The sequence below is a fragment of the Ostrea edulis genome, chromosome 5 (genome assembly GCF_947568905.1).
Source record: "Ostrea edulis chromosome 5, xbOstEdul1.1, whole genome shotgun sequence".
Lineage (NCBI taxonomy): Eukaryota > Metazoa > Mollusca > Bivalvia > Ostreida > Ostreidae > Ostrea > Ostrea edulis.
Window position 1 is genome coordinate 86,276,909 of NC_079168.1, and position 27,327 is coordinate 86,304,235.

At 35.8% G+C, this 27,327-nt stretch overlaps 1 protein-coding gene across 1 annotated transcript in view; it reads right to left on the minus strand.

Annotated features, from left to right (window-relative positions):
* The window catches only part of LOC125649487 (uncharacterized transmembrane protein DDB_G0289901-like), a 47,506-nt gene that overhangs the window by 16,187 nt on the left and 3,992 nt on the right, over positions 1-27,327 (minus strand). Inside the window, exons 2-3 of the mRNA XM_056166197.1 lie at positions 24,834-25,670; positions 5,211-5,714 (exon numbers count right to left, since the gene is read on the minus strand). Of these exons, the coding sequence (XP_056022172.1) occupies positions 5,211-5,714; positions 24,834-25,670 (1,341 nt within the window). The remainder of the gene's footprint in view (positions 1-5,210; positions 5,715-24,833; positions 25,671-27,327) is intronic.

Here is a 27,327-nt window from a genome sequence, read left to right on the forward strand (position 1 = left end):
CAATCAAACGTGCCCTTAAAGTGTTGTTTTGGAGAGTGGACTTGTTTCGATGGACTTCAAGCAAGTTAACGAGAATTAGTTATCATATACCTATATATCTATCTATCTACTATCTATCTATCTATGTATATATCTATCTATCTATCTACATGTATCTATCTATCTATCTATCTATCTATCTATCTACATGTAGCTATCTATCTATCTATCTATCTATAAGAGCAATAGAGAAACACTTCAGCCCCGGTCCGAGGTTGAACTCACTCCCAGCAGTGTGTAACCAGAGCGCTAAAAACTTGCTATCGATGAGGATGGGATTCTACCACGCTGTCACACACAACACGGATATCGAAAATATAAATAGGATACAAAGTCGTTTAAACTCAGCATTTCACGAATTATATGGTCGTTCTAACGATCGCCAGTACAACCTATCATCAGGTCAAATACTGTCTGACTTGTTTCATACCAATTGTTAGACCGTTCTTGGCACATTGATTTGTGTGACCGGTCGACAGGGGATGCTTACTCCTCCTAGGCACCTAATCCCACCTCTGTTGTGTCCAGGCTCCGGGATCATGAAACTGGCTTAAAGTTAAGTCAAAATTTTGACTTTAAATAAAGCTTTGAACTTAGCTTAGATTGCTGACTTAAATGGATCACAAAACGAACGTAAGCAAATCTTCACTAATATTGTCTTATCTGAAAAGTTTGTCTAGAATCTTAAAAATGCTATGACAACAAGGAACTCTTTTGCGTAGAGGTAACAACAGGAGATAAAAAATAAATGACTTAAAAAAAGTTAATGTCTAAAACGTCTAGTTAATGATCACTAATGGTGACACCGGCACATGTATAAATGTAGTAACTCCCCCTTTTATTAAAAAAACCCAACTTTTTTCGTTATTGCATGTACAAAGTTTGATGTATTGGCCCCGTCGCCTACTCCTTTTTAAAAGTAGTGATGAATGAAAGTGGAAAAGTAAGAATGATTGAAGCGATAATCTCATTAAAGTTAATGCCTTTATTTGCGTGCGTAGCAAAGAAGGATAACTCCACATGTAATTGATTTCAAACTCGGGCCCGGGCTGCACATTATTCGTGTACAAATGCAGACTGCAATTCAAGTAGGTCTAATGAATGTTTTGTTCCTCCACATTGTCAACAAACTCAGTCAGGTAAATACATGTATTTTTTGTAGTCGTAACTTAGTAGTGAAACTGTCATACGTGTATATGCTACATGTACTTTCACGTTTACATCTACTTTACGAACTACGATCAGGTAGTGAAACGGACAATTGGGCGATCACTTCTTCGATATTTTGATCACATAAGGTCATATGTATTTGAATACGCCCGCTCTAAAATTTTCCGGGCTAACAGTGTTACTTTTCGATTACAGGTACTTGACTTCTTTTCCTGTAAACATACTTTTTACGTGAATAGTTTACTTACAGAAAGAATTTTTTTCATTATATGATTTTCAACGTCAATATCCTGTGTTTTCGATTTTCCGACGGTCTATTTTTTCTTAAACAAATGACTTGTCCTCTTCTTGGTCGGGGCAGACGTCTTCAACGACGGACAACACACTCATTTTCTCTTCCTCGCCTGAAAAATGCAACCAGCACGGCAATTTTGAGCTCTAAGGCAGAAAAAATACCAATCTTAAGTCTAAGTGATTTATTTTGGTGATCCACTTCAAGATCAGTCTTAAGATTTAAGTGCAACTTTATTGATTTAAGACAATCTTAAAGTTTAAGACAGTTTTATGATTCCGGAGCCAGGGTTCCGTGTTTGCCCAACCCTCTATTTTGTATTGCTTATATAGGAGTTATGAGATTGATCACTGTTCGTTATCTTCACCTTTCATACAGATATTTTACGTAATCCAAGAGTACAGCACAATAAACACACTGCATTTGAAAATATTCTACACAACACAGATATTGCAACAAACTATTATATAGTCCTTAGGTTGAATCGTTGATCATCTTATTGCCTTACATAAATTTGTGTTTGATTTTGTTCTACTCTATGGATGTGATATTTTTAGACACCGGGTGTTGTTGGAATCTGGTGCTTTACGTATTATCATTTATGCACTGCATCGCCTTGATCCGTCTGTATTCGATTTTCTTTTTGATTTATTGCTTTTCTCACATCTCGGTATACTGTATGTTGTTTTTTCTTCGCGATTATTGAATTTTCGCTTTCTTTGCGAGTATTTTTGAATGAAATCATTTAAATTCGCATAAAATTTACACCTATTGTGTACTATATTTTACAAGATCCGAATAACTCATTGAGAAGAAACCAGTCCGAGAAAATGTGTAATAGGGACGACTACTTAGGGAGAACAGGACTGCGTTCAATATCGTAGCGGCTAGCCTAGCAGCTAGGCTAGATTACTAGGTATATTGAACGGATTGTATGAACGCAGGGCTCGGTAGCGCTACGATATTGAACGCAGCGCCAGGTAATTGGGCGACCCCACTCGGGGAGAACAGGTAATGGGGCAAAACAAAACAGATTCAGTAGCTTGATTATATTCATACCCATGAAATAGTGTAAGTGCGCAAGGTAATTACTCGTGTCGTTATAGTATGAATGAAATTAGGAAACCCATTCCTATTTCCACCTTCATTCTATTTTCAATTAAAAATCCAAATTTCATCTATATATTTGATTCTCTTTGTCATTATTTAGTATATTGATAGCTGTTTGTTTTTGTGTTTTCTCCCTATTGTTTAGTCTACAGTAAGGATAGCAATACATGTATGCGTGCATACAACCAGGACTTTGCTTTAAGCAAAGGCAGGGTAAAACTAGAAAATTCAAATATTAATATTTGTGATCAGTCATCGAAAACATTACTTTGTTAATTTGTTAACATTGCTTTGTCACCTTTTGTTAAATACCACTCTGATTCTACACGGAAGTTTTCTGAAGTTGATATCCAAAACATACTGAAGTTGATATCTGGAGTTCCACATGGACATCATCTTCGTAGTGTTTGGTGATGAGGTCTTCTGGAATACCAGGGAAACAATTTGTGCTCCTTTATTAGGGGACTGTTTTCATATTCTTACGAAGCAGGATTTATTGAAAAACCTCTACATAAAAAGATTGTGCTGATTCTGCTATTGAAAGATTGTATAAACCGATGCAGACTAGTGATAAATAAGTTGATGTTACAGGGGTTTCAATATTCTCGTTTAAAGTCAGCATTTCGCAATTTCTCTGCTCGTGATAACGAACTAATTTAGCAATACAACCTCTCATTGGGTCCTATTTTGTCTGACATGTTACCTAGAAATCCTTAATTCGATCTTTACATTCTTAATTTTGACTACAGATTCCTCCGTTTACCTGATCTAGATAAAGGGGTCACAGAGAATTTAACCGGTCCACAAGGAATGTTCAGCCCTAGACAGTTGATCCCACATTTGGTATTTGTAGGGGTTTGTATTTGCCCTCTTATCTTTGTACTGTTTATGAGTTAGGCGATTGATCACTATTCGTTATCTTCATCTTTTTATTAGGGTTTTTGTGTTCTCCTTCCCTTTTCTCTAAAAGTTGTTCCGTCTGGGGTTATGGAACAATAACTACAACTATTAGTGTTTCCTTGCATTTTCTCTTATTCCTGCTTGGGTTTGTGAAATAACAAGAACTGATCTTGTACTTAATGTTGCTCCAGCTGCGGTTTGACTTGATAACCAAGACTGTCAGTTTTTTGTTTTCTTTTCTTTCGGAGTCATTCCAGATTGGGTTCGGACCCATAACGTCGAGTGTTAGGTCTTCTCATGTACAACCTGTTGATAATGACTCCTCTTCATAGGTCAGAGATTTAACAAAAAGTGTCGTTAATGTTTAAGTGAAGAAATATTCAGTTCATTATTCTTGCAAGATAGCAAACAATGATCAATCTCATATATCTCATATGCGTGGGAAAGTGTAGCTAGGAATCCATCGTCACGAATAACAAGTTTTACTGCCTAGATGCTGTAGTGCGCTGGTCACACGTTGCTAAGATATTTGGTTTACAGATCGTGTGTATGTGTGTGTGTGTGTGTGTGTGTGAGAGAGAGAGAGAGAGAGAGAGAGAGAGAGAGAGAGAGAGAGTTTGAGAGTTTAGAAAAGTCATTAAGATGATGCTGATGTCAATTACTAAATGCATCAGATTTTCTTGTTTTCATTAATTTCCATATATTTACATTTCCGATACAGTCGTGAACAATACGTTTATGAATTTGATAAACCGCTAGGAATTTCGAGAGAAATGAAAGTAGAATGTAAATATAAGAAAGGTTCATTTCTGGAAAATCCAGAAATTTATGAACTGCGACACTTTACGCCGACATAGTTCATGACACGCTAATGGATTACTCCGTTTACATAATCAGGATATAGGGCTCAAAGCGTGTGTGATCGGTCAACAGGGGATGTTCACCCCCTAGGTACTTGACCCCACCTCTGGTCTTTTCAGGGGTCAGTCAAGGTTTGCTCTTCTCTTAATGTTGTATTCTCTTTTGGGGATTTATGAGATTTGTCGCTATTCGGTATCTTCACTTATTCATACCCTGATCTTAGTTTAAAGAATTTTATGTATGTTTTCTTAAGAGACCAAAATTTTCTGTTATTCAGTAACTACCTCGTATGAAAGATATTGACATCAGCGAAGTCCAGTGGTTTAAAGGCAAATTAATTTGACAATCATAAACACAGTTTAATACAGGATTTGAATTTCCAAAAAAAGAATACAAAATAAATAAATAAATAAATGCAATTCGTGTTTTTAACGATACCATGTGTCGATTGATATTTACTTGTCATAAATGTATGTTGCATCTGTATTAACAACGGGTATATTTGTTATGGAACCTAAGCTTTAGAGAAAGTATGAAGTCCATATACACGATATACCTGTCATGCTATTTTGGTTCAGGGCGGAGCATGGTTTCAAAGCAGTATATCACGGGCTATCATCAACTCTATCATTGAAGCAATTAAGGAGAAAAGAAAGCACTTTTGTCATTCATTATGTATACAACTGATACAATTGAAAACACCGTTCGGTCTTCTCTTTAATTTAATACACCTGAAAAAGAAAAGGAAATAAAAATATTTACTTTACTTATACTCGTGAAATATGATTATATTCAATTGTTGTAAACGTTCATAAAAATACCCTTGTTCTCCTGTTACCACCGCTTCCACCATTGTGTCCGCCGCCGTTACCATCGCCATTACCACCGCCGTTACCACTGCCCATCCTATCGTGGATGCCACTGTCTATGCCACCGTTCATACCACCGCGCATACCATTGCCCATGCGACCGTCCATGCGACCGCCCCTGCCATCTCGCATGCCACCATTCCTCCCACCAACCATGCCACCGTCCATGCGACCACCCCTGCCACCTCGCATGTCACCATTCCTCCCACGACCCATTCCACCGCCCATGCGACCACCCATGCTACCGCTTATAACACCGCTCATGCGACCACCTATGCGACCACCCATGCTACCGTTCATACTACCACCCATACGACTGCCCATGCCACCACGCATGCCACCGCGCATACCACGTCGCATGCCGACACCTAAACCGGATCTTAAGCTAACAAATCTATCAGTAGCAGCGACTGCAGCAGATCCATCTCCAAAGTTCACCCCGTGATGACTTGACTCGTGGCCACTATAAGTGCCTGTAGAATGGGTACAACAATTACTATTAGTGCCTGTAGAATATGTTGGGTTGTGATCACTGTAAGTGCCTGTAGAATAGGGTTGGTTGTGATCACTGTAAGTGCCTGTGGAATAGGTTGGGTTGTGGTCACTGTAAGTCTCTGTAGAATAGGGTGGGCTGTGGTCACTGTAAGTGCCTGTAGAATAGGTCGGGTTGTGGTCACTGTAAGTGTCTGTAGAATAGGGTGCGTTGTGGTTACTGTACGTGCCTGTAGAATAGGTCGGGTTGTGGTCACTGTAAGTGTCTGTAGAATAGGGTGCGTTGTGGTCACTGTAAGTCCCTGTAGAATAGCTTGGGTTGTGCTCACTGTATGTGCCAGTAAAATAGGATTGGTTGTGGTCACTGTAAGTGCCTGTAGAATAGGGTGGGCTGTGGTCACTGTAAGTGCCTGTAGAATAGGGTGGGCTGTGGTCACTGTAAGTTGTAGAGATCTGGCCCGCAACAGAACAAGCAATGAAGCAGACGAGGGCTAGAAGGTTCAGCATTTCTGTTACGAGAAAAATAATGAAACGTAACACATTTAAATGGAAAACATTCCACTGAAGCATATTCATATGACGATTATATTGTGTAATTCTTTCTAAAAATAGGATTTAATTTCATATATGAATTTAATGGTTTTTGCCTTTGATATCTTTATAGATTGAAATGATACCCGTTTCCTCATCAAAAGGTAAAATAACAAGCCGTTCATAACTCCTACAAGAATGCAAAATAGAGAGTTAGGATAACACGAACCCCTGGGTATTCAAGAGGCGGGATCATGTTCTGAAGTTGTGATTGATTGATGTTTTCCGCCACACTCAACAATTTTTCAGTTATCTGGTGGCGCCAAGTTTTTATTGGTGGAAGAGAGAACTCAGATACAATGTACCTGGGAAGAGACCACCGACCTTCCGAAAGTAAACTGGGAAATTTTGTCACTTACTGGGGCGAACGTGATTCGAACTCGCGCCGACAGGAGTGAGAGGCCGTGTGATTTTGAGCGCGATGCTCTAACCACTCGGCCACGGAGGCCCTGAAGTTGTGAACAATGCACGTATGGATATTGGTTATCATAGGACTTCTATTTTAACGGCTGCAAATCTCGATAGAAATAAAAGAAGAATGTAAATATAATGGATGCATATTTTTTAACGTACTGCGACATATTTATATACAAAATTTAAAAGAATTTAACTAAAATCCGTTCCTTTCAAATAGTTCTTGCATTTTGTACCGAAGAATAAAATTCATGGAAAACAGTATTAGGTTTTAATGATTATGGACTCAAACTACATGTAGAAGTAATGCGGAATTTCAAATACCGATATTCATTATGTAAAACTTATACGGTACCTATTTTGATGCACCAGATGCTCATTTCGACAAATAATGTCTCTTCAGTGATATAATTTGGAAGTTTGTGCATAGTTATATCACACTGAAATACTGTTTGTTTTGGAAAATAAATAAAAGCTGATCTTTACTTTTACATACACAATTTCAAAATAATGTCTTAGAAATGTATTTAACTCTTTCATTACATATTTCGTTCCTCATTGATTAATTATCGCTAAAAATAGAAAGAATAATAAATAGAAAATAAATATTAGCTCAAAGTTGATTCTGGTATTTGCCGCTTTGACTGCGCTTTTACTGCTGAATGGAGAGAGTGCGCACACTGAACTCCAACACCATCATAAAAGTACTGTTAGTATACGTAAACATACTGAATGTTTTCTGTTAAGGTAACTCCATACTCGCTGTTTTATCTGATACAAGTTTGAAAAGTGTATTTATTTTCATTCATTAGAGTCAAAACTAACAAATTATCAAATAAAATGCATAGGTCATCCCACTTTTTAAGATGCGAGAGGTACATAAATAGAATCATATATCTCCGTTAGAAAATTGCAATTTTTCCTTAAACACCGTTATCAAATTTTTCATAAAAACTGGTTATGCGGATATAGTAGCATCCGTAACAATTTTATGAAACTGTATCTTCACAAAAATATACAAAATGTCTGTAAAAATAAAGGAAATCTATCGCATAATAGACTTGATAAAGAATCAATAGAAACAGAGTTATTTCCCTTGGATTCAATATTTTGAAACGTATGCTTGATTATTCACTTACTTGATTATAACTTAAACTTTTGAAATAGTTGATTTTTAACAAGTTTTTTTTTACAATAACTATCGGAAAATACTCCAACAAAATATATGTTCCTATCATGCATAAATCTAAATAAATAATTGATTTTGCAAAATCTGATGACATCACAGGAGGATGGAATTACTTTAACCCAACAAACATAATCCTGAGTAATATATATGTTGTGTTTTGTCAAATAGAATTCAGATAAATGGTATATTCGATATTATTCAGGGGTACTCAAAGACAAAACCAAAATTTCAAATTAAGTAATAAATAACATTTTTTCAGCAAACATGGCGTTTGCTGTTCTGCTGACAAAATTTCCATGATGCGCGTTTTCCCTTAGAAATTACTTATTTCTTAGTTGTATCCATAAACATATTGAAATATCTTATGTTTCAATAAATCATAATAATGTCTTGAAATGTATCTAACTCTTATATTTCATATTTAATTTCATGAAGAGTCAATTTAAACAATTACTTAAACAAAAATCATAGATTGATGATCAGTCGTGAAAAACTAGCAGTATTTGCGGTATGGTAGTATAATTTTTTCTTGTTTATGAAATTGTAATTTTTCGAGATAATGTTAAATAAATTAATTCTTATTGTATTCTAGTCTTTGAATGGTAAAATTCCAATTGAGGAACGCAGGTTATTTTTGTATAACCTAGTTTGGTATGGGGACACACACCCTTGACAACCAACTGCCTGAACTATTTTTTTCTCTCTCTCTAAATGTACACCCAGAACTGTTTTGGGCTTTCTATGGAATAGAAAGGCAACGTGTGAAATACGATACCTCGGTTTGATACACATATTGTTTTCACCTTGTCAATTAACATATATTTGTACGCTAATCACTGTTTTGAAACATCTTTCTCTGTTGATTGTAGAATAATAATTACATTAAAATAAAGATATCATATTCGAATTAATGATTTACAAAGTAAACATTGCCCTGTTCATTTTGAAATGCATTTCTTACAGAGAAAAAGGGGGATTGTTTCATTACTTCGCGGATTATAAAGCGTAAAATGACCCAAAATAGGTCATACTTGTATAATATGCCCCAGCATTAAAGCCATTCCTTATATACACTAATATATGGACTATTGAAATTATAAATATGTATAGAACGCAAGTGTAGTTTACAGAGAGAATACCTTCGGAAAATACAGATGGTATTCTTTCTCAATAAGATGTAATAAAAAGGTGAACTGTGAAAATGTGAAGATAGCGAACAGTGATCAATCTCATAACGGTAGATAAGTAATACAGAATTAAGAGTTAGGCAAACACGGACCTTTGAATATACTACAGGGTGAACCAGATGCCTAGGATATGTAAGCATCTCCTGTCGACCGGTCGGTCACACCCGCCGTGAACCATATATCTTGATCAGGTAAACGGAGTAGTCAGTAGTCAAAATCGGTGTGCAAAGCATGGCCTAATAATTGTTATGAAACACATCAAAGAGTATTTGATCAAATGACGGTTATATTCGAATATTAGATCGTTATGAAGACCCTAGAATTAGCGAAAGGCTGAGTATAAACGAGACTCTTGATGCCCCTGTAACATCAACTTGTTCGTCAGTAACTTGTCTCCATTTAGAAACTGATCATACACAGAACAAATCTTAGTAAACATGACTTTTAGTATCTTGTGCGTTTAGAATGTGTAAGCATAAAGGAAAATATTCAATGTGCTCGAATCAGGAAAACACCAGAAAGTACACTCTGTTCGTTTTACTAAAAACTTTGCCACAGCGATGTATTCAATTTTAAGAAAGGTTTTCAAGAGTTCATAATAAATTTTCAAAAACAATATCTTACCTGATTAGTTTTGGATTCCACCGGCTACCGCTGTGTAATACAGCTTCTCAGCTTACCGACCATCTATATATACTAGTAAAACTACCGCGTAACAGACAGGGGCAGTGAATGTGGGTTGCTTTTAGTTTTATATTTACACTGTATGAATATCAATTGCAAAGAAAGTAGGATACCTTGAAACTAGGAACCTAGTTTTTGGTTCCTTAAATTAACATTTTTGCATTTTAGATATTTCAAGTTTTACGTAATATTCAAAATATGCATTCTATGATTCCACTCAATCTCATGACGTTGAACATATTTAACAAAAACGGCTTTGTTATCCCAAGGAATCGGTTGAGGCAACGAACAGTGATAAATCTCATAACTCCTATGAGAAATACAAATATAAGAGTTGGGCAAATACGGACCCCCTGGATATACCAGAGGTGGGATCAGAAACTAGTGACCCTCTCCTTTTCCTGTCTAATATGTACATAGTTTAATGTTTGAAACTTGTTTATTCGTTGTTCTGATTTTGTTTTACTCAACATGCACTTGTAATCGTTTGTTATATTTGCATCATCGTAACCTCGTTAGGAAGGAAATAAAGTACGATTGAATGAATGACGGGTTACATATGCATACCAGTATTTGATTATGGCAGAGGTTTCCATATGGTTGCTTGTCAGTGAATACTTGGATATTATGAATCAAATATAAAGGAATGCAAAAGCTATTTGATATTGTGAATACTTTAGATTCGACCAACTCGGTGTTATTGTCGCTCTTCTACATTTATCCCATTTTTAAATCGTCCAAGTTTGATTTTTTATTTTATTTTTTTTTATTTTACATATCTTAGTATGCAAGGTGAAGATAACGAACAGTGATCAATCTCATAACTGCTACAGGCAATACAAAATAGATAGTTGGGCAAACACGGACCCCTGGACACACCAGAGGTGGGATCAGGTGCCTAGGAAGAGTAAGCATCCCCTGTTGATAATATCTGATAATAGTGTCTGATAATAACATTCATAGATATGTTCACACACATAGTTTAATTATACCATATTAAAGTTGACAGCACCCAAGTAAAATGTGGAAAGGCATTAATCAAAAATGTTTATCCATTCAGCCCAGATTGAACTGGGTTTTTTTTTTTTTTTGGTTTTTTTTTTTTTTGAAATTGCAGTATTTTGAAAATATACATTGGTCAATTTCACATTTCATCCTAATATATTGTAATACACCCTCAAAAATGGTAATCTGTTTTGTTTGCAAAAGAAATGTATCTATTGTTTGGTATATAAAATTATGAAATTTATTACTTTGTTTGAATTTTGTAATAGACAATCACCAAAACAAATATTAAGTACATTGAAACCAATTATAGCTGTTGTTTTCTCATCAATATGTAAACTTAGTTGGTTCCACAAAGTTCCTATCTTGTCACAAAACACAAAACTATATTTAATGTTTTCAGAGCTGTGGCCACAAAATGAGCAAATATCATTATGAACAATTTTAATTTTTTCAAGTAACTTTTAACTGGTATAATTCTTTGTAAAATTCTGTATTGCAATCATCGTGCTGCTGAATCTGACGTTAATTTAAAACATATTTCAAAAACTTCTTTGGTAATGATATCTCTATAGCCCCTCAAAAATGGACAGGAATTCCATTTAGCAATTGAAGTCGGAATTTCTTCTTTATAAGTAATGTTCTTATATATGCAATTTGTGCATTTCTTATGCAATAATATATCTTCATAGTGAATAGGTGTGGCTGGACCATTAACATATTTTCTCAACTCTTTTGACATCCGCAGTGTTTTGCCATTGTAGATATAGAATTTATTTTACTGTTGTATTGCATAAAACAAACATGATCAATATCAATTTTCCCCCAAATTTATCCATTGTTAGAAAAACACCGTTAGAGTCTACAAGATCATTGACTGTCTTGACACCTTTTTCATACCACGTTTTTGCAAACACATATGACTTGCCAACTTTTAATTTTGAATTGTACCATATTAGAACATTTACAAATTGTGTTTGCGTCCGAGATATCAATGCCAAGTGTGAACTCATTACCTTCAACTATGAAGTAAAAACATCAGTCCAAAATGGATTAAAGGTATTTTTTAGCAGACAATATATATATTCATCCCCAAAATCTAAGATTTTATTCACCAAATTTGTTTAAAGTCTAAATTCATTCACTGACAGCAAGGGCGAAAGGAGCGAAATTAAAACGAGGGCGAATATTTCTCAGTATACAGTATCTGATATTTTAGATTTGACTAACACTTTCATTTAAACTCACAAATGAAATGATTGATACATCGAGGAAAACTTTACTCAAGCAAGCTAGAGCGGATTGTTTTTCCTAATACTGCCTCCTATAATTCATGAAATAATCTCATGGATCATGTTGCCCTTCAATTGTTTAAAATTTTAAGCCCACATAATGAGCGTGTTTGATGGTTTTGGAAGCTCAGCAATGCTTTCCCGACTATCAAGAAATATGGAGCTATCAAAAAAACTCTTTTTTAATTCATAAATTAGGTAACATTTACTCCATCAATAATTTGGAATTGAGTATTAGAACCAAAGCAAACCACCTTATAGTTATGGAAATAAAAAGGGGAGACGGTATAGTCTATTCCTCATTTTCAGAAAGAAAATCACAAATGTGTAATGAAGTCTAGAATTTCTTATTCCTCAAACACTGCGTGAATTTCTATGATTTTATTTAGATATCTGCACATTCACAGATTTCTACAGCTCAACGCATATGTTCTGCAGAACAATCTCTTACGTATCAAATCAGTTGATAGATATAAACACCATATGCAGGTGATAATGGAATATTGTTTCATAGATATGGGAATTTGACGATAGAGAAGTTGAACTCATCCCGTTTATCATAACGTTGAATTGTTAGTTTGCCGTTAGTATCTATTCTCTCTCTCTCTCTCTCTCTCTCTCTCTCTCTCTCTCTATATATATATATATATATATATATATATATATATATATATAAAGTATAGATCATTTAGTTTAGTTTGGTCTTGACGCTCATTCAGAACTTACCTTTTCATTGTCCTATCTTACACAGGATATTGCAGTATGTAGCCGATCTGTTTGTTCTCATTCAGAACTTACCTTTTCGTTGTCCTATCTTACACTTGATATTGCAGTATATAGACTTTCTGTTTATTCTCATTGAGAACTTACCTTTTCATTGTCCTATCTTACACTGGATATTGCAGTATGTAGCCGATCTGTTTGTTCTCATTCAGAACTTACCACTTCGTTGTCCTATCTTACACTGGATATTGCAGTATGTAGACTTTCTATTTGTGCTCATTCAGAACGTACCTTTTCATTATCCTATCTTACACTGAAAATTTCAGTATGTAGACTTTCTGTTTGTTCTCAGCTTCTGTAATTTAGTTTTAGAGATAGTTTGCAATTTTCTTTATTTAAACTTTAATTCTATGTAAATACATATTTACGTATGTATCAGATAATCAGAAGAAAATCATTATTCGTCAAATATATTTACATTCAACTCCCCATTAGCAATCACATTAACATAATATTAACATTAAAAGTAATAAATTAAAAGTGATAAATATTATTATGTAGCTAATAAATATTATATTATAAAATCTGCGTAAAACCTAGAGAATGTCAGCGTTCAATATCCTGAGAATATTTTGAACGCTGACTTTGCATTGCGTATATTGTGTGCGCCCGAAACATTTCGAGTATGAGCGTACAGTAAGGACGTAAATAAGCCAAAATATTGAACAGTTAAGAAATGCATGCTGCGCATGATATTGCACATTTTCACCTTAGATGCCAATATTGATGAATTATCGTCTATTTTGTAGTATTTTAAGTGAAAAGGTATATAATTTAACAATAAAATACTATAGCTTTACAATAAAAGGGTTATTGAACTTATATTGGTGAATATTGGCAAGAGTTGGCTGTCAAAATGCATTCGGAAGCTCGTACATTTTGACAGCCAACTCGTGCCAATATTCACCAATATAAGTTCAATAACCCTATAGTATTTAAGAATAGAAAGTATTTCTTAATTATGCCTTTAAACGATCATGATAATTTTGTCCTCATTTTACACAATGTTTTGTTTCATGTAAAAACATAAATGTATTGGATAGGAAACACAGTCCATATAAGTCCTTTTATCAGTACAAGGTCACACTATAGCTGTAGTAAAAAATGTAATAAATAGTTAGAAATAAATGAGAAATACAATGCAAGGACAACAATCACTGTTATGTACAAAATTGATATGCTAAGTAGTTATCTATTACATTTTTATGAATTTCTTAAATATCAATTATAACTATGTTAAATTATTATATAAGTAGTATTTCGACAGATAGGATTATAGTGATTATTGATTTTAAATCAAGAAAATTTCTCTCTGGCTTGCATACGTTGGACAATAACGAAAGAATGTTCAGCACTATCATGAAAAAAAAAGTTTACACGTGCGATCCTAAATTGAAAGTCTTCATATAAACAATGTAAATGTGTATTTAAATTCCATGCATTAATTCTTAACTGACTATGTATATTTTCACATCTATTACCATAATCGTATACAAATGTAGCTTGTTTTTCTCGGAATATTTTTAGCACTTGATTTGAATGCAGGAACTGACGAAGGTTATTCTATTATCATTCTAGGTTTTTTGTATTGAAGTTAAAATATGAATTATATAAAATCATTTGTTCAATCATAATGCTTCCAAAAGTACATATATATACAATTATACATTTATATATGGATCATCTATCTCCCTTAAATGTACATGTGCATATGAAAAGACAAATTTGTAGAATAAAAGTAATCATATTTTGTCCTTTGTACATACAATTTTGTTATAGAAGAATTGTGCCCAATGCCTGTTATAATTCTTCCAGATCCAACCTGGGTGTCTTCAAATATTTTACTACTTTGTTCTGAACAATTATCCCAAACTTCATGTACATCTGCACACTCTGGTATAGGTCTTAAGTTTAATCACAGAAACCCTGTCAATTTTGAACTTACATATGCAAAGTATGTTAAAAGTTGAGACATCCACAAGCCTTTTCATCAATTTCTTGCAGCATTGATCTACTAGTAACCATTTACTTAAAGCAGACAACATATAGGGAACTTCTGCTGTCTCGCTAATAAGCTAGCTTTTCTAGTGATATGGCAATGCCTCTCTTGATCACACAAGTAATGCAACGGAGAGCATGCATGTTACATAATTATTAGATAGCTTTATTCACTTTAAGTAGCTGACCACTAGTAGTTACCATTTTAAGCTTCAAATATCCATCTTCCAGTAGCTAACTTTTCTCTGTTTAAGTTGCCAGTTATTAGGAGCTGGTTACTATTAGCTAACTTTTAACGATATGTTACATGTTAAGTTATAGAAGCCTGAATTTCATAATTATGTGAGCAAGGTATGTTCAGTCATGCAAAAGCTCCATGCTGTCCAAAATCTTATATCATGGCAGTTATAACTTTTTCTAATATAATATACATCAGTTGTTTTACGTTGGTTAAAAGTTTAAGATCCCCAAGTTCCATATCTAATGTGGCTCCCAGAAGTATAAATGACTGTCTGACAACGCCTTCCTATGTACACAAGTCTCTAAAATCTATCAACTTCGTCACATGCATGTTCGATAGGGTTTTAATTTGGTGATTTTGATGACCAGGGAATTGAAAAACCTGGATATTGTGTCCTTGCAAAACATCACGTGTGAGAGAAGCGGTATGTGTTCTGGCGTTGTCATGTTGGAACACTGCTACGGGATGCCTCATTACTCGAACTACGTATGGCTGTATGACTTCATCAGTATACCATTGAGCCGTCAAAGTGAACCGATGCGGTACCGCCTGTATAGGATATTGTATCCTACATTGTAACACTATCCTCTACAAACCGGTCGGCCTCCTTTTCATTTCGGCGCCTATGTATTCTGAGTCCTCATTGAGGGAACTGCATTAAGAATCGAGATTTATCACTGAATCAAACTCTTCTTCAATGTTACGTAGCCATAGACTATTAGTCTGAGATCATCCATGTTGGTTGCGGCGATGTTGCAAAGTCAGAACCACTAGGTCTGCACGCTCTATTCCCAGCATTCTGTGGTCGATTACGATGTTTCTTATCTAATATTCTGCAACTCCCGGGAATACCAGATGCTATAGATGTCGCTTCTGTAAATCGTTGATGAAGATGACACAATCGGATGAAGCGATCCTGTGCTGCTGACGTCACGCGTCGTCTACCTGGTCTATGATGATCATTTGTTCATTTGATCATTTGTTGAACCACGCCTCTGATATCTTCAGAGGCGAGATATGATGCGTTTTGCAAATGTGAAATCTCTTGCAACAGTAAACTGGGATACACCCGCTTCTAGTTAACCGATTTGGTTATTGCAGTGAACATCATTTAGACGCGGTATTTCTCGAAAAGCAGTTATATTTTTTAAAAACAGACAGTGCAATCCTGTACATCTGTGTACTGGCCCGAATCATGTGTATTAGGAAACGACAACAATCATGAGTTACAGAGACCGATGTGGGATTTTATGAGAACACGTTTTGTTGTCCTCAAATTCTATAAAATATATATCCAATAAACAATGATTGAATGTAACAAGGATTAATCAGGCGATAAATTTTATACCTAAAAAAGCAATATATGGAATGCTACTATCAGCTTCTTTTTTATCCAAATATCACAGAATAGCAAGGTATTTTTCTGTCTCTATTTCATTTTGGTCACATAACAGTTTCAATATTCAGTGGTAGAATTGCACATCTGAACATGATCATAACTGAGATCCACATATCTTTCGATCGTGAGTTTTAAAGTGTAGGTTCTGAATCTGAAGATTTGGAGCAATAAAATAAGAATTTATATATATATATATAAACATAAATTTATATACATAAACATAAATTTGTAGATATAAATATACTTCCACTTCTGCGTGGAAATTCACCTCGCTTTCATGCCACACGGTTATTGCGAATGGAAATGGGATACAAAGTCCCTACGAAATCTGAGGCCCCATGTCACAGCAGTTGTGGTACGAGAAAGCTGAAAGGCCGTAAGCGCCGAGGATAGGCCTAAAATGTGCAGCCCTTAACCGGCAATGGTGACGTCTACATGTGAGTGAAATATACTCTCGAGTAACGTTAAACAATATACAATCAATCAATCTTGATCCGACTGTATACCGTTTTTTGTTTGTTTTATTGTCTTTTTCACATACAGATATTGATTGATTGCCGTTGAAGGGCTGGAAAATTTAGGCGTATGCTTGGCGCTTATGGCCATTGAGCAGTGAGGCATCTTTATCGTGCCACACCTGCTGTGACACGGGGCCTCGGTTTTTGCGGTCTCATACGAAGGACCGCCCCATTTTTGTCGCCTTTTACGACAAGCAAGGGGTACTGAGGACCTATCCTAACCCGGATCCACATGCACAGATGATTATCTCGTAATCAATCTGACGAGGTATTGAAATCTAATTTTTTGTACATGATACTAATAGGCTTTAATAGTTAACATCATGTAAAACTCGCAAAAATATTAGATCGACGAAATAGGAGTATTCATGACAGAATTCCTTGTGCAGTAAAATTGATCATCTTACCAAAATATCAGCTGTCATATTTTAATTAAAAATGTCTCAGTGTGTACATTTGAATGTCATTTTTGCATAAAAATCAAGAAACTTGGCATGCTGTATCATTCTATAAACGAAGGTTGTTGATGCAAGGCTCTACAAATGATAAAGATATGAAATCTTTGCTTTATATAAAGGTGAAAATTGTAAATGGATGGGAATATGTTTAAACAAGAAATTAGCAAAGATTGGTTGATTTTATTTTGTTTAATGTCCCTTCCTATAATTTTTCACTCATATGGAAACTTCATCCATTGCCGGATAAGGACTGAAAAGTTAAGCCTATGTTCGGCGCTTACGGCCAAAGAGTAGGGAGGTATCTTTGACGTGCCACACCTGCTGTGACAAAGGGCCTCGGTTTTGCGGTATCATGCGAGGGATATTTAGTCGCCTTTTGGGAGAAACAAGGGTTATTAAGGACCTAGCATAACCCAGATCCTCAACAGGACACATTCTAGCACACGCATGTGGATGTGGTTCTTTTAAAGTTTCTTGTTTTTAAGCATCAGGAGTTTAAAATGAATTATTTTCTAAATAAAAGGTGAAAAGATCACGGATTTAATTAAGATTTTTATTCAATTAAATTACAGGCATGTGCTGATTTGCTTTCAAAATGGTCATTAGAATTCTAGGAATTCATGTTTAGATAGATGGAATTATAATTCTAATTAACTTCAACGCCAAATGATCGTCAAAATTATTTAAAACAATTAGAAAAAATATACTGATTGTAGTATATTTAGGGAAGTTCTACATGTTGACATTTAATGGAAATGTAATATCACTCAGTCTTGTAAGCTATAAATCAACAAAGCATACTTGTTTAGTGTGTGGTGTTACGTAAATTACTAGTGCAGTTATTTGTAAGAGTATGGTTTGCATATATAGAAACACTTCTTTGAATGTTGAAATCTACCATAAAAATTGTGATTTTGAACAATGGAAGGGGACAGTTTGTGATCCTTTGTTAGCTGACCTGTTTTGATGTTGTTATCAAGTAGGGTTTATTCAAGAGTTCAATAGCTTCTATATAAAAGGCTCTTCTCCAATGACCTGCAACTCGACATTTAAATATATCGACGTTTTATCTATAAAAAATAATCAATTTCATTCATACCCTACTATTTTTACATATTAATTATAATGGTGTTAAATTAATATATAAGTAGTGTTTGAAGAGTTCTAATGATAGTGAGATTTTTTTATGCATAACATTTCTCTCTCGTTTGCATACAATAAAGAAAAAACATGTTCAGCACTATCATGGAAATAGCCAAAGTTTACACGTTGAATCCTCAATTACAAATCTTTATTTAAACAATATAAACGTGCATTTAAACCCCATGCATTAATTCTTATCTACATGTAATTATGTATATTTTCATATCTAATACCATCATTGTATAGCTTGTTTTTCTCCAACTATTTTTTTGTATTTGATTTAAATGCAGGAACTGATGAAGATTTTTCTATCATCATTATTTCTTGACGTAATTGATTCCAAGTTTTTTGTATTTGAAGGTAAAAAATTATTCACATGAACTCGTTTTTTAATTATAATATAAGTATTCCGAAAGTACATGTATAATTGTATAAATGGATCCTTCAATACACAGGTGTCTAACAAAAGGCAATTTTGTAGAATAAAAGTAATTTATGTTTTGTTCTTCGTTTATACAATTTTGTTCTAGAAAAGTTGTGTTCAATGCATGTAATAATTCTTCCATATTCTACCTGGATATTCTCAAATAATTTTACTACTTTGTTCTGAACAAATAGTCCCAAACTATATGTATGCACTCTGGTATCACAGAAACCCTGTCAATTTTGAACTTACACGTGCAAAGTATGATAAAAGTTGAATCATGCACAAGTTTTTCATCAATTCCTTGCAGATGTATAGATATACTCGTACCACTTACGATATAACACTTATCTAAATCGAATTCGTATTTTCCACTGTAAAGGTGATGTAGCTGGAAAAATGGAGCATGATGTTTGGAATTTCCAAGCATAATGATCCATCGCCATCTAAATAAACTGATAAATAATTATATACGCTGCGACCTTCAATTCAACATTTAGATATATCGATGACGTTTTGTGTATTAACAATAATAGCTTTCATTCATATGTCGATTTGATATATCCCAGTGAGCTCGAAATAAAGGACACCACAGAGTCGTCCACTTCTACTTCATACTTAGATATTTTAATGAAAGTAGACGTTAACGGCAAACTGACAACTCATATTTATGTAGCAATATTCCATTATCACCAGCATATGGTGTTTATAGCTCTCAACTGATTCGATATGCAAGAGCTTGTTCTGCGTATAGTCAGTTTTTAAATCGAGGTAAGCTACTGACAAAAAAGTTGATGGTACATGGGTTTCAACAGTCTCGATTCAAATCAGCATTTCACAAATTCTATGGTCGTTATAACGATCTAGTTCGTCAATACAACCTATCATTCGGTCAAATGCTGTCTGATGTGTCTCATACCGATTGTTAAGCCGTTCTTGGCATACTGATTTTGACTGCGAATAACTCCGTTTAGCTGATCAGGATATAGGGCTCACAGCGGGTGCGACCGGTCAACAGGGGATGTTTACTCCTCCTAGGCACGTGATCCCACCTTTGGTGTGTCCAGGGATCCGTGTTTGCTTAATTATCTATTTGGTATTGCTTATAGGAGTTATGAGATTGATCACTGTTCGTTATCTTCACCTTGCATTCAAACACAGTAAACATTTTCTCATAGCTGGCGGTCAATAATTATCAGTTTTAGTATTGTAAATAACTAATTTTAGCGGACAATATATAGGGATTTTTTATTGTCTCGCTAGTGAGCAAGGTTTTCTGGTGACGCGGTGAAGTCTCTCTCTCTCTCTCTCTCTCTCTCTCTCTCTCTCTCTCTCTCTCTCTCTCTCTTGATCTTGATGATGCACATAAAGATACGGTAAATGTGTTAAGTCCGTTGCACGTTAGAGAGGTAATTTTAGCTAGGTTCCCTCACTTTAAGTAGCTGACCACTAGTAGATAATATTTGAAATTTCATGTGGCTGTCTACCTGTTGCCATTTTTCCTCTGTTTAAGTAGCCAGTTATTAGGAAATGGTTACTAGTAGCTAATTTTACCAATCTTAAATCACAGAAGCCTCAATTTCATACTTTCTGTAAATGTGGGAAGTGTGTTGAGTCATGGACAATAACCATGCACTACAAATATGATCTTTAGGAAGTTATCACTTTTTCTAGTAAAATATACATCAACACTTTTACTTTGATCAAAATCTAAAGCCACTTTTTTTAGACCATTGTCGCATTTTTTTTCTAAATACCGAGTACATGTAATTGACTGTTCGTGATAATCACGTTTAATTATCATTAAAATTACAAATGATCTATCATTACTCTTCAGCAAATATCACAATGTTATGAACTTTGTTATTTAGTGAAATATTTCGCTTTGTTTGCACTTACGTTGCGAGAAAGCCTTCCTGTTTTAAAAGTTATTTTCCCTCGAAATACATAGAAATATCTATGTTTAATTTTGTACACTGCCATACAATGCCACTTTTGTGTATACATGTAACAGGGTGTACGCAGACATGACACTAGCGGGACTCGAACTCACAACATCCTGGTTACGAAGCGAATGCTCTACCTCTGAATGTTTTTCTAAACGTGAATGATGATGTTCATATACTTGGTTTTACTGAAGGAATCTTTACTTGAACTATTATGATAAAAAAGATGAACGCCAAGGAACTTTTCATATTCAATTTAAGACATAAGAAATATATAATAACTGATCTATTGATAACACAAAAATTATGTAAACGCTGGGTTAAAAATCCCTATATCACAACAACTAATGATGATTACAGTAATTAACAGTTCAAGTTACCCAAGTGCAAGGTGAAGATAACGAACAGCGATCAATCTCATAACCCCTACAAGCAATACGAAATAGATAGTTGGGCAAACACGGACCCCTGGACACATCAGAGGTGGGACCAGGTGCCTAGGAGGAGTAAGCATCCCCTGTTGACCGGTCACACCCGCCGTGAGCCCCATATCCTGATCAGGTAAACGGAGTTATCCGCAGTCAAAATCAGTGTGCCAAGAACGGCTTAACAATCGGTATGAAACACGTCAGACAGCATTTGACCCAATGATAGGTTGTATTGACGAACTAGATCGTTATAACGACTCTAGAATTTGCGAAATACTGATTTCAATCGAGACTGTTGAAATCCCTGTACCATCAACTTGTTTGTCAGTAGCTTACCTTGATTTAAAAACTGACTATACCCAGAACAAGCTCTTGCATATCGAATCAGTTGAGAGATATAAACACCATATGCTGGTGATAATGGAATATTGCTACATAAATGTGGGAAGTTGACGAAGGAGAAGCTGAAATCATCCCGTTTGTCATACAGTTGAGTTATCAGTTTGCCGTTAATGTCTACTTTCAATAAAATATCTAAGTATGAAGCAGCAGTGGACGACTCTGTGGTGTCCTTTATTTCGAGCTCACAGGGATATATCAAATCGACATATGAATGAAAGTTATCATTGTTAATAGACGAAACGTCATCGATATATCTAAAAGTCGAATTGAAGGTCCCAAGTTTAATGTCTTTTGTGCCTCCCATGAGCATAAATGACTGCCTGACAATGTCTTCCCATGGACATAATTAAGCCTCTATAACTATCCAAATCTTTTGGTTTGAATGGCCATGGAAGAACCTGAATATTGTGTCTTGCAGAACATCACGCATTAGACGTGCAGCATGTGGTCTGGCGTTGTTATGGTGGAATATCGTTGAGGGATGCCGCATTATTCGAAACATGTGTGGCTGTATGACTTCATCAATATACAGTTGGGCCGTCAAAGTATCCGACATGTGATCCAATGCTGTTTATTTAGGAGGTTGATAACTATTCGTTATTTTCATCTTTTCATTAGTGTTTTTTTTCCCTTCCCTTTTGTCTAAAAAATGTTCAATCTGGGGTTTTAGAACAATAACTACAACTATTAGTGTTTCCTTTCTTTTTCTCTTATTCCAGATAGAGTTTGGGAAATAACTAGGACTGATCGTGTACTTGTTTTTCCTCTCAATGTTGCTCCAGCTGGGGTTGGACTTCATAATCGCGACTGTCAGTTTTTTGTTTCCTTTGATTTCGGAGTCATTCCAGATTGGGTTTGTACCATAACTTCTAGTGTTAGGTCTTCTCATGTACAACCTGTTGATAATGACTCGTCTGCGTAGAACAAAGGTTTAAGAAATAGTGTCGTTAGTGTTTAATTGAAGAAATATTCAGTTCATTATTCTTGCAACATTTGGTATATGAAGAGCTGAAGATGGCAAACAGTGATCGGTCTCATATACCTGGGACAGTTTAGCGAGGATTCCATCGTCACGAAAAGCAGCTTCTTACTGCCTAAATGGTGTAGTGCACTGGCCACAAGCTGCTGAAATAATTGCTTTGCAGGACGTGAGTTCAATCCCTTGATGGGACGGTAGTAGGTATCCATATAGAGGAATTTCTCTGTGTTTAACAGAAAGTTCTCCACTTAATACAATTATTTTCATTGCAATCTCTGAGAGAGAGAGAGAGAGAGAGAGAGAGAGAGAGAGAGAGAGAGAGAGAGAGAAAGTGCGCTAGTTTGGAAAAGCCATAAAGATTATTCTGTATGTCAATTACAAGATGCATTAAATTTTCAGAGAATTATCTTCAATTTTTGTATGTTCATTTCCATGTATTTAAATTTCCAATGCTTTTTACTTCGATATCTTTACCAATACGCCGGTTTCGATATACGTCCGAGTTATTTCCATTTGGATAACTCTAATACATAGTAAGGCGCGAAAGAATTTGTTTACACGCGGGAGTGGGGCAGATATTCATCACAGTGTAAGTGAATGTACTCAGTAAGTTTCTCATACGCTGTTTGATAACCCGAATTCGACTGATACACAAACTAAGTAAGTGATAAGTATTTAGGGAGTAATTAAATACATAGAATTCTTATTTTATCACGTTATTTCGCTGGTCATAAGTCCCATATCCAAGATATTTCTTGCAAATATGACATTGTTTGTATGTTTCCACTTCGGTAAAACATTTCTATCGATAGTATTTAGTATTACCCACATTTACATATTTAAAGACAAGTCGCTTTTAATACATTTCATCGTCTTCCTCGTTGGCTGTGTATCCACTCTGTCCCACTTAGGCATTCAAAGTTCCACTAAATGCACCTCCTATACAGAAGAGTTCGTATCTCGAAACTGGCGTATTGTATTGACAACAATTTCCTCGTGAATGCGATGCAATCGTGAACAATGGGCGTATGAATATAATGATATTAATTAAACGGCTGGGAATTCCGAGAGAAATGAAAATAGAATGTATATGTAACAAAAACGTGAATATTTTAAAAATTCTGAAATTTATAAACTGCGACACTTTACGCCGACATGCTTTATGACACGCTAGTGGATTACTCAGTTTAGATAATCAGGATATAGGACTCAGAGCGTGTGTGACCGGTCAACAGGGGATGTTCACCGCCCCCCCCCCCCCCCCACACACACTCCCAGTACTTGACCCAACCTCTCGTCTTTTCAGGGGTCCATGTTTGCCCATCTCCTAATGTTGTATTCTTTTTTTTTTTTTTAGGATTTATGTGATATTTCACTATTCGGTTTCTTCACTTGATCATACCCTGATCTTAGTTTTAAGAATTTTATGTATGTTTACTTAATAGATCAAGAGATTAGATTTTCTATCATTCAATAACTACCCCGTAAGAAAGACAATGACATCAGCGAAGTCCATGGGTTTAAAGGCAAATTACTTTGACAATCATGGACAACCTTTAAAAAAGGACTTGAATTTCGAAAAAAGAAAACATAAGTATTATCTTTAAGGATACCACGTGTTGATTATATATTTACTTGTCATCTTCTGCATCTATATTAACAACTGGTATATTTATTAGAGAAGTTTTAAAACCTTTAGAGAAAGTTTGAAATCCATATACAAAATACAACGATCATATGATGTTTGGTTCAAAGCGGCGCATGATTTTAAAGAAGTATATCACTGACTGCCATCAACTCTGATATTGAAAGAATTAAGGAGACAAAGAAGCATTTTTTGTCATTCATTATGTACATGTATACAAATGATACCACTTAACACACTGTCCGGTCTTCTCTTCAATTTAATACACCTAAAAAGGAAAAAAATACCAACCGTCATTTATATTACTTCTCATGAAACATAAATGTATTCAAATTTTGTAAACATTCATAAAAGTACCCTTGTTCTTCTGTTACCGCCACGTCCACCTCCGGTACTGACACCGGTTCCACCGACATCATTGGCCATGCCACCGCGCATACCACCACCGATATGGCCTCCCATCTGACCATCCATGCCACCGCCCATGCGACCACCGTCATTGGGACCACCCCTGCCACCTCGCATGCCACCACTCCTGCCACCTCGCATGCCACCACTCCTGCTGTCTCGCATGCCCCCATTCCTGCTACCTCGCATGCCGCCACTCCTGCCGCCTTGCATGTTGCCACTCCTGCCGCCTTGCATGCCACTTCCAATGTGACCACCCATGTCACCGCCCATACGATTATTTTGGCCAACTCGCCTGCCACCGTTCCTGCCACCATCCATGTGACCTCCCATGCGACCACCCATATCACCAGCCATGCCACCGCCCATGCGACGGCCTATACCACCGTTCATGTTACCGCGCATACCGCCACCCAACCCGGCTCTTAAACTAACAAATCTACCAGCAGCAGTGGCTGAAGCAGATGCGACAGCACGTCGGTCAGTAACGGCGGCAACAGCAGCAACAGCAGATCCACCCCCAAAGTTCAACGCATTAGAATATGGTCGTAATCTTGATCCTCCTCCAAGGCGAGGGTTGTTGCCACTATTAGTGCCTGTAGAATAAGTTGGGTTGTGGTCACTGTAAGTGCTTGTAGAATAGGGTGGGCTGTGGTCACTGTAAGTACCTGTAGAATAGGTGGGGTTGTGGTCACTGTAAGTGCTTGTAGAATAGGTCGGGTTGTGGTCACTGTAAGTTGTAGAGGTCTGGCCGGCAACAACGAAGGCAATGACGCAGACGAGGGCTAGAAGGCTCAGCATATCTGTTAAGAAAAGAATAAAGAAACGTAACACCCTGAAATGGAAAGTATTCCATTGAAACATATTCAGATGAATGGTGTATTCGATATTATTCAGGGGGTGCTCAAAGACAAAACCAAAATTTGAAACTAAGTAATAAATAACACTTTTTCAGTTAGCATAACGTTATGAACTGCATTTGCTGTTCCTCTGACAAACTGGCCATGATACGCGTTTTGCCTTAAAAAGTGTTTATTTCTTAGTTGGACCCATAAACATATTGGAATGTCTTATGTTTCAACAACTCAAAATAATGTATTGAAATGATCTAACTCTTATATTTCATATCTAACTGCATGAAAAGCCAATTTAGCCAATTTTTCTTAGTTGTACCCATAAACATATTGGAATATCTTATATTTCAACAACTCAAAATAATGTATTGAAATGATCTAACTCTTATATTTCATATCTAAGTGCATGAAAAGCCAATTTAGCCAATTACCTCTTAAACAAAATTGATGGGTTGATGATATATCGTGAACAACTAGCAGCATTTACAGAACAGTAGCATAATTTGTTCTTGTTTTTGAATTTATAATTTTTCGAGATAATGTTAAATACACACATGAATGGACTATTTAACTTATGGATGTGTATAGAGCGGAAGTGCACCGTACAGAGAGAGAGAGAGAGAGAGAGAGAGAGAGAGAGAGAGAGAGAGAGAGAGAGAGAGAGAGAGAGAGAAAGAGAGAGAGACAGAGAGAGAGAGAGAGACAGAGAGAGAGAGAGAGACAGAGAGAGAGAGACACACACACACAGAGAGAGAGAGAGAGAGAGAGAGAGAGAGAGAGAGAGAGAGAGAGAGAGTGTGTTCCTGCAGAAAATACAGATGGTATCATTCTTTCTCAATAAGATATAATGAAAAGGTGAGATGTGAAAATGGGATGATATTGAACAGTGCTCAATCTCATAACTCGAGATAAATAATACAGAATAAACTGTTAGGCAAGCACGAAACTTTGAATATACTACAGGATGTACAAGGTGCCGAGGGAGAGTAAGCATCTCCTGGCGACTGGTCACACACGCCATGAGCCCTTTATCTTGATCATGTAAACTCAGTAATCCGTAGTCAAAATCATTGTGCAAAGCACGGCCTAATAATTGGTATGAAACACCTCTGCTGGTGGACTGTTAGTCCCCGAGTGTCTCTACAGCCCATTAGCTAAGTACTTCGTTACTAGCTTGAAAATACGAATGTACATTTAATTGCTGAGATAAAATTTAGAAATTCATATCAAAATTAAGGATTATCTCCCTAGATATAGCTCCTATCCTTAGACGAATTTTACTCCAGTTTTTTGGCACTCCGTTTTCCCCTAAAATAGCTCTTACAAGTTTATTATTTCGGATTTCAAAAGCTTCGGTTGAGTATTACTGAAGAGACATTATTTGTCGAAATGCGCATCTGGCGCATCAAAATTGGTACCATATAAGTTTTACATCAAAGAGTATTTGACCAAAGGGTGGTTATATTCACAAACTAGATCGTTAAAGAGCCTAGAACTAGCGAAAGGCTGAATATAAAGGAGACTCCTGATGCCCCTGTAACATCAACTTGTTTCTCAGTAGCCTTTCTCAATATAAAAACTGATCATACACAGAACAAGTCTTAGT